This window comes from Plutella xylostella, chromosome 22 (assembly GCF_932276165.1).
Source record: "Plutella xylostella chromosome 22, ilPluXylo3.1, whole genome shotgun sequence".
NCBI lineage: Eukaryota > Metazoa > Arthropoda > Insecta > Lepidoptera > Plutellidae > Plutella > Plutella xylostella.
This window is the reverse complement of record NC_064002.1, coordinates 6,177,619-6,187,088: the sequence shown is the minus strand read 5'-3', so window position 1 is coordinate 6,187,088 and position 9,470 is coordinate 6,177,619. Positions and strand designations below refer to the sequence as shown.

Sequence of the window (9,470 nt, the reverse complement as noted above, 5' to 3'; positions counted from 1 at the left end):
TATAGCGACTAGATTTTCTGTTTTGAACAATGAATCGAGTAGGCTCAGGCGATCCGAAAATAGAGACAAAAATATATATGCATAACAGACACTGACGCAGAATAATGCATACATTAATTATTATTGACGGGTCAATCTCAGAGTGTTTATTTGTTTTACTAAAATTAATGTTTGGGCCAGCAGCACTAAATAAAATAAATAATACAAACAAAATTGAGTAATAATTTATTTCTTCTATGTAATTAATTTAATTATGCAAAATTTTACACTACGCACGACAGAGCTGATATTGTGATTAACTTACAATTTAAAATAATTATTATTCAATCCAACCTGCTTTTGCTTTTCTTGTCCACATTGTATTGTATATTACTTTTATTTTTTATATAATTCTGATAGTAAAATCTTCCAAAAAGATAAATAAAGAACAAATTGTTTCCAAATACAGTTAAGGTCAAAGCTGTAGGCATTGGACACTCAGTGAGGTTGATCTGCGCAACTAATACCAAAAACTGCGACACAAACTGAGCCTGTAAATAAAAAAATATATATAGGTAAATTATATTTAAACATGGTAACAACATATATGAGGGTCTAAATGTTCATTAAAATCGTAGTTAAACAGACAGGCGCACAAGTAAAACCACCCGAAGGAACCCGTCGGACGTGAGAATATCACCATCATGCTGCAATCGCCCTCTACACATGGAGGCCTATGTACACACGGCAACGTCAAATGGTTGGCAGGGCACACTAACGTAGTGTAGGTATGTGTGCACACTGACGTGGTCCATGTGTGCATAAAAGTGGTTTACACACCAGTAACAAACCACACACACACACAACAGCACAAACGAGTTTGCGCGTAGGCAAACGCCCGTGCACCAGCAGACTGCTGTGACATAAAAATATCAACCGGTCGTGTTAGTTAATAGTTATAAAATTGACGTGAAGCAAAATTTCACTGCCCGTGTCTATACACTTCGTAGCTCATTGGTAGAATTAAGTTAGACTTATGAAACATAGGTCGTGAGTTCGAGTCTACTGTTGGGTATTTTTATTTTACTTAATTCTTTTATTTTACTTATTGTCTGATGTTTATTATGATTTAAAACTACAAATTGAAAATTTTCCTTAATAATATAAACTAGAACTATGTTTTATAACGAAAAACAACATAAACATAACATCCTTAATGTTTATATTACGGCAAGAATAAATTTGGAAATTTTAACGCTTAATAACTTGTTTCATTTACTTTCTATGCTTTTATACGTATATAATACAATACTTTTATTAACCATCTTGTAAGATAAATTAAATCTATTAAAAAAAACAAAAAAAGAATAATTAAGGTTCATTGGGATTTGAATCACCGTCTCGGTTTTAGTCAGTCTTGTGTCATACCAATTGAGCCATTCAATCTATTACAATGCCTTGCAAAATTTTGCTTCATAAAAACAATGAATCATTGTCACTGGCACAACTACATGTTTACAATATCCGTGTGTTGGTGCCGAGAACTAAATAATTACGTTGACGTAGCGTCGCCGACACACACATACACTACGTTAGTGTGCCCTGCCAACCATTTGACGTTGCCGTGTGTACCTTCCTTTTCCTCTCCTTCTCAGCCTCATCGAGCCTTAACCGGCTACCTCTCTAGGGTCGCAGGTCCAGCGACCCAGACCGATGATAGGTTTTCGTATCCTTTCTTTGTCCTCTTTCTTTCTTTCTATCCAAGGTCTTAATTCAAGAACTCGTTTAAACTCACATTCGTCAGTACAACAGACATGGCCTATTGCTACTTGCTACACATTAGGTGCAATTTACTCACCAATTGCAATGTTGTGAGATATTTTTTCCAGGTCAGATATTTCTGCATGTGTGGCCCAAAGGCTGCCAACCCGTAGTACGCATACATGACCACATGGACAAAGCTGTTCATCCAACCGAGGAAGGCAATATTGTCTGAAGGGCTGTATTTCAGGAAGAGCCAGGAACCAATGAGCATAGCGATGTGGTGATAGACGTGCAGGAATGAAATTTGATTGTCCTTTTTACGTAGGACAAAGAATATTGTGTCCAGTAGCTCCGTCAGTTTTGCAAAAAAATAAAACCAAATTCCGCTCAGGACCTGAAAAAAACATTGAAGATATTTTTAGAATTTTAATTATGACGACTTTTATTAATCTGAAAGGAATCTATAACTAATACGCACCTCGTTTGTGTGTGCTTTATCTTCTAAATAGCATTTTGAATATGCAATCCCGGTTATTGATAAAAATCTTCCAATCTGTAACATTTGAGCGATTTATGGGATTGTTGATTAGCCATTTATACGGGAGCATCATTATCAAGTCCGTTGTGTTTCCTCAATAGGGATGAATGACTGACACAACTGCGGAGAGCTAGGCGCAGGACCGACTGCTTAACATAATATACAGGGTGATTGTTAAGTCGATGTATTCCTTGAAATGGGTTATAGACAAAGACATTTCCAGTCGATTGAACCCCATAATGCATAATCCGAAAGTCAATAATTTCTGAGTTATTTAAGTTTTACGTTTTTTTAGATTTTTCCCAAATTTATGTTTAAAAGCAATTTTTTCAAAAAACTAACCATTTTTTTAATACTTTTTTTATTGTTTTGCATTAGTGACACCTTAGCCAACTAATTATAATCATTACATGCGCAATATTTAACATAATTTAGACACAGTGCTTCAAAATAGTTGAAAAATTAAGAAAATGTTACGAAAGGTGAAAACAAAAATGCTAAATTAAAAAAGAATTTTATTAGAAAAAAAATCAGGCACTATAGCTTAAAAATTTAGTCAATTAGCTTTAAAATGATATATTCCAATCTCAAATCGATTAAGGTATGACCAAGATATAGCCAAAACAAACTACATAGGCGGAAAAATCTCAGTAGGGAAACGAACAAGATTTGTTCCAATTTTAAGGTAAAAAAGTCTTAAAACTGGACTTAGTAGAGCTCCAAACCGTTTACTAATAATTAAATTATTGTTCTCCGATAGCGCGGTTCAACAAGGTTGCTTCACCGGAATAATGCTTGTGCGATAACACGCTTAGCCGAAAGTAGTAAGTACTTTTCGATGACGATGGGTTCAACGATAGAATGCTTTTTCGACTGCATAGCATGTAAAATTGTTTAAAAAACCGATAAATAACACTATTCGGTGAAACTTTTCAGCTAAAACATTTGGCATAGTGTTTGAACACGGTGAAGTTAAAACAATCATTTTCGAACAGTGCTATTGTCACGTGCTACTGGAAAATGTGTCTACATGTTTTCGGCGAAATAACCGTCGTCAAACAGTAGTTTTGGGTTTTGGGGAACCGGGTTGTGAAGAATTATTTTGTGTTACCAATCATAATTGAAAAGTACTTTCGGCTAACGTGTAATCGGACAAGTATTATTTCGGTGAAGCAACGTTGTCGTCGATCTGTGCTTTTGAGGAACCGTGCTATCGGAGAACAATCATTAGTAAACGGTTCGGAACTCTACAAAGTCCAGTTATAAGACTCTTTACCTTAAAATTGGAACAAATCTTGTTCGTTTTCCTACTGAGATTTGTCCGCCTATGTAGTTTGTTTTGGCTATATCTTGGTCATACCTTAATTGATTTGAGATTGGAATATATCATTTTAAAGCTAATAAATTGACTAAGTTTTTAAGCTATAGTACCTGAAAAATGTTCAGATAAAATTCTTTTTTAATTTAGCATTTTTGTTTTCACCTTTCGTAACATTTTTTAATGTTTCAACTATTTTGAAGCACTGTGTCTAAATTATGTTGAATATTGCGCATTTAATGATTGTAATTAGTTTGCTAAGGTGTCACTAATGCAAAACAATCAAAAAAGTATAAAAAAAATGGTTAGTTTTTAAAAATTTTGGTTTTATACATAAATTTTGGGAAAAATAAAAAAAAACTTAAAACTTAAATAACTCAGAAATGATTGACTTTCGGATAATGCATTATGGGGTTCAATCGACTGGAAATGCCTTCGACTATGACCCATTTAAAGGAATACACCGACTTTCCAATCACCCTGTATATAAACACAAATTATTTAAGGTGCTACCCGAGGATGGAACCCGGGGCCGCTGGTGCTAAAGCGGAGCTTCCATTCCTAGACCACAGATAAAGAAAGTTATGAAATATTCCTCAGCATATTTGACTATGTAACTAATGAGAATGAATGACAAATTTTCAATATAGGTACATTAAGTAAACACTAGGGAGTATCATCTTACAAAACACTTACCCTTACTACTAAGTATACTGAATATGCAACTTGTACAGCATTGTATATTATTAAGGTAGTTTTCAAGTTAAAGGGCTTTCTATTTTTCATATATATGCTGGTCCAATTTTGGTAACAAACAGTATGTAGGAAATAATTATAAGTGCTATTGGTATGGGTGTCTGCATGAAAGGAAACTCATCCACTTCTGCATCTGAAAGTAAATAATGAATATAATATAAGAATACACAATATACCTATTATTATAAAAACTTGCTAATTGATATTAATATTAATGCACAATCATCATTACAAAAATAGAAAATTATATCAGACTCTAAATTGCATCTTAGTCTTCCATAACTTTGAAACACTAAGACCTGGTTTCTCATGATTCTGTTAGTTACAGTCTCAATAACGGATTTGCTGACGACGCGTTTAAGGATTATTACCCTTGTTAACTGGATGAGTCCCACGACGAAAATCTAACAGACCATTCATAAATCCAGCATTATGTGTATCATTCACTCATTTTCCTCACACTTCACTCAATATTCTGTCATATTCATTGAAATTTGTTGTCTATGTCTCTGTGATTTCAAACAACCTCAAACAACCAAACTTTTTGGTTTTGAGGTTGCCATGGTTACTATTTCTACCGAGGTTGTTTTTTGACATCCGTCATTGAAAATAATATTATTACGCCATGCCCTTTGAAAAACAATACAACGAACAAGATGGAGTGTCAGTGCAAAAGAAACTTCTCGGGAAATAACATATCAATTTCTAAGTAAGGTCTTATTTTAAAATATTTTGTTAGAAGATTTTTCACTTAATTCAATAGTTCTCATTAAGTCATTCGGTTTAACTTCTTGAATCTACCTCTGTGGTCTAGTGGTAGAAGCTCAGCTTCATCACCCAGGGATCCCGGGTTCGATTTACAGGTAGGGCCATCAATTTGTGTTTCTATATTGCGGTTCCAAGTTAGGTTAGGACATTAAATTTAAACTTTTATCTCGGTTTGACATTATATAAAACCCAGACAGTATTTCGCTTAATTCTTTATGTCACACAACATCTAGTTCGTATATTGTTTATCAAAGGCTCTGTTCATTTTTCCATCTTGAATCTTGACAGAATGAGTGACAAGTAAACAACCCGTTGCCTGGTTACCGGTCTTAACCAAGTCTTAGCGGAACCCCACAGCAGCAATCAAGTTTATCACACGATCAAGGGAGTTAACCCCGTGATTTAGCATGGTGGGACACTCACTAACCTTAACGGTCCAAAATGTAACCAAACCGAGGTATTTTTAACCTAACCGAATGGTGTGAAATTAGGCCTTAGGTACGTCAATACTACAAATACTTTGTGGTTTGAGTCGTAATCGAGGATAAAATCTGTAGCGCAGATTTATTAAAATCAGCTAAGCCGTTACATAGTTACGATCTGACTTCATTTTTACAAATTATCATGTTATTGGTATAGAAAGTACAGTCAATTTCAAAAGTCCAAATCGTGCATTATACATATTTTGAGAATATTTAAGCACAGAAACTCATTTTTTGTTATTTATGTTACTTTACTTTACAGCAATATAGATTACATAGATTATTATAAATATATATGACACGTTATTACACTCACGGGCAATGAAAAAGTTCCAGTCAGAAAAGCACCAAGTTATTACTAAGCGCAAAAGGCTAGCTTAATGACGCCGTCTGCAATATTGAAGTACCTACATTGAAAAACTCTAGAACTAGAATATTACCAGACGTAAGGTAACGGGTCCATATTCCGAGGTAAATAACAACATTTGAAAGTAAGTAAGAAAAATAAGCATTTGTAACCATCAATATTGATGTGAAATATTGTCTTCTGTAAGAATATACGTTAATTTTTATATTTCTGAACACAGATTCATTGATAACACATTAATTATACTTAAAAAAATATAATTTATTACACATGTCGATTTGCCCTAATACCGAGGTAGGATTATGGTTTCTTCCATATACCGAGGTAGCCTGTTCCATATTCCGAGTTAGTCCTGTCAGTGGCTCCATGAGTGTGGCCATGAACATAAGGAAATTACAATCGAAAATATCGATATACTTTTTTAACCTTAAAGTACTCCAAATAAATTTAATTATTCTAAATAGTAGTTGAAAATAATGAAAAGAATTAAATACTCTCCATTTATATTCGTTTTCGTGATAATTTCTATTATTTATGTAACATTTTCATAATTCATTATTGCAACTGGTAACATTGGCTAGAAAAAATATTCATAATGCTTCTATGATGATCTATGGACTTTTCCAAGCGATTAAAAAAAAAATAGAGTAGAGATGAGGTAAATTGATGAAATAGTGACAGTAATCGAATATAATCGATTATTGAACTCGAATGATTTAAACATTTTTTACTATAGTTTTTATCTAAGTAAGGTCTAAAATTTTTCCACGATATTTTATGTTCTTACTTAAATGTTTAAAAGTTGATGATACGTAATAAAAGTAGATGTGTAAGGGATGAGGAAAAGTATCGAATACTTACAAAAGCCAAATACCTTATCAGTACTAATTTCCGATGAGTACCTAATGTATTTACCATAAACGAATATGATTATAATAAAAGTATCTACCCAGGAATCGATCCAGCATCGATTATTTTTTCATTCAAGCATAGGTCGGAAGCAAGGAACATTGCACTAGGTACATCTCTATGGCGCATGCGCGCTGGACTGGAGGCGCGCCGGCGCCATGTTCAATTCTCCGCCGAAAAGTTTGCCGCTATTCTTTGAAAGTATTTTTGTTAAGTCTTTACATTACAAAACAAACATCTTTTATTAAATTATTATGTTTGTATTTGCAATATGCAATTGGAAAATTGATAAGGTAAGCTTGTGTGCGAATTATTTTAGGAAATTACCTACGTAAAATGGAAATATTTTTATGTTTTTATCAGTAATTTGGCATCAGTTTAGTTACTAACCTAGGTCTTTGTTCTAGCGTTTTCGTTTCTAAACTCACTAAGTTTTGTGAAAATGGGTACCTACTTATAAGGATAAGCTTAATTCTGTCAACTATCCATACAATTTACCTACTTACTTTATTTTTCAGTGACAACAACAAGAAAGTGAAAAAGTCAACCAGACCCCTAAACCAAACATGAAATGCAGTATACAGGACATTTATTTATCTGGGAATTCTGGGATAACAATATTACAACGGCCATCAGACCACGAAGTAGAAGGATAATGGAAATAAAATTAGGCAATTGTGTATATAAGTGTTATAAAAACTCAACCGTCGTGTGTGTTATTTTATTCACCCAAATAAAGTTTTACGTCTACAAATTTCTTTCTTTCTTCTTTTAAAAAGAGTAATAAGTAGTATCTAGTAGTAGTTTCGTAAAGTCAGGCATATCTATCCAGACCCCTTTTAAATTTAGGAAGAAAGTCGCTAATTCATCTTGATTTTATAGTTTGATGACGGCATCGGATGACACTGCGAAGGTGTGATGTAGAGTCATATTCCGATTTCCGAGGTACTTACCTACCTATGTAAAATGTCATACTCCATATTAGGGGTTCAGCAAGTATTTAAAATAATCCATATTTCGAGTTATCAAATTATTGATTTAGAAACAATATAGATATGTTTGTTATGATTTGCATAAAATATTGGTAAAAATATGTATCACTTACGTTAATAGCGATAAAATAACACTGTTTTTTATCATTTCAAATATACATACTAAGTCAAGGTTTTCTAGGTAATCATGATTTTTGCGTCAACAATTATCGTGTCATATTAAGATTCCTAGAGGATATTTTGTACCGCCGAATTAGGTTATAAGCTTGTCACGTTCATCATTATTATTATGTACTCAAGCATATACTTCAAATGTTATTATTTGTAAAGTTATAAGCTAAAAATCATGACATAGTATTTTTCCTTATACCGAGGGTACCTCGGAGTTAGGAACAACGTATAAAAATCAGGCCCTTATACCGAGGTATTTTGTTTTTGAGTTTAAAGGGGTTAAATTAGTTTAAAAAGTGTTAAAATTTAAATTTAATGTAAGTATAAGAATATAATAAACTAAATATAAACTATTTACAAAGTTGAACGTCGTATAAATATTAAAAAACACAATTATTAAATATGGCTGGCCTTACGTAAGCCGGGTCGCGTTTGTATGAAAAACATGGCGGCGTCGCCCTCACGGCACATTACATGAGTTTTTAGTAATTTTAAACATATTTACTACATCAAGTAGTTTCAGTTAAAGATAATGAACGATTAAATGTAATTTTAGAGTATCCAAACCTATTAAAATGAGTAATAATCATGAAAATAAATATAACTCGAAATAAGGACGCCATTTTGAATACCGCGATATATGGACCCGTTACCTTAATACCTAAAAACGTAAAAAAATGGTTAAATTTCCTATGAACTATTTATAGGTCATTTAGTCTCGGAATTCTGTAAGTGGAACTGTTTCTTTGCACGTGAGTGTATAAGTTCACCGACACAAAAAAAATTACAAAACTATTCTTACCGTTGCGTTGTTTACTTACATGAACTTTTATGAAGAAACCCGAAGTCAAAACTTTTCAATGGCACTGCACCCATTTTAGTTCGCAATCACTTTTTTTATTGAGCAGATATTTTTGATAAAAGTGTACCTAATATATTTTTTATTTTATATCAATAAAAAATAATGCCGTATCGTTATACCGAATTCCAAGTCACCTCGGTGCAATTTGGCAAGTTAAATAGATTTCATTAGGAAAATTGTTCTGAATGTTTCCTTAAATTAAGTATTGTTGAGTAAATTTTTTGAGGCCCAAACCGAATAATAACTTACACTTAGACCTTTGGGCATTACGTTTTTATTATCTAATAAGCTTTATTTACCTATTCAATTGAAAACGAATATTTATAAATGTTCCGTAGCTTGATACAAAAAATACACTTATAATATTCGTAGGGTTGAAAGACGTTCATCACTAAGTGTACTTTTATAATTTTCTTAGATGAGTTACCGTGACTGCTATTCTGAAGGTCTCGGGTTCGATTCGCGGATGGGGCAGATATTTGTTTAAAGACAGATATTTGTACTCGCGTATTATTAGGTGTTAATATATAGGTATATGATAAGTATATATTTACGTATAAGTGT

At 32.9% G+C, this 9,470-nt stretch overlaps 1 protein-coding gene across 1 annotated transcript; it reads right to left on the bottom strand.

The window, feature by feature from the left end:
* Nucleotides 1–212: 212 nt before the first annotated feature.
* Nucleotides 213–9,149, bottom strand: LOC105394879 (elongation of very long chain fatty acids protein AAEL008004). Its single transcript, XM_048628933.1, has 5 exons — nt 8,866–9,149; nt 4,296–4,488; nt 2,222–2,296; nt 1,838–2,137; nt 213–530 (listed from the first exon to the last, which is right to left on the bottom strand). The coding sequence occupies exons 2-5, from the start codon at nt 4,383–4,385 to the stop codon at nt 324–326; spliced, it is 672 nt and encodes a 223-aa protein (XP_048484890.1). The 5' UTR covers nt 4,386–4,488; nt 8,866–9,149; the 3' UTR covers nt 213–323.
* Between the last annotated feature and the right edge of the window lie 321 nt (nt 9,150–9,470).

Coding starts and splice junctions, on each gene's coding strand:
- LOC105394879 (XM_048628933.1), bottom strand. CDS start 4,385: ATGAAAAATAGAAAGCCCTTTAACTTGAAAACTACCTTAATAATATAC. Junction 2,297..4,295: donor CAGTATACTTAGTAGTAAGG/GTAAGTGTTTTG, acceptor CAAATGTTACAG/ATTGGAAGATTTTTATCAAT. Junction 2,138..2,221: donor ATAAAGCACACACAAACGAG/GTGCGTATTAGT, acceptor TGTTTTTTTCAG/GTCCTGAGCGGAATTTGGTT.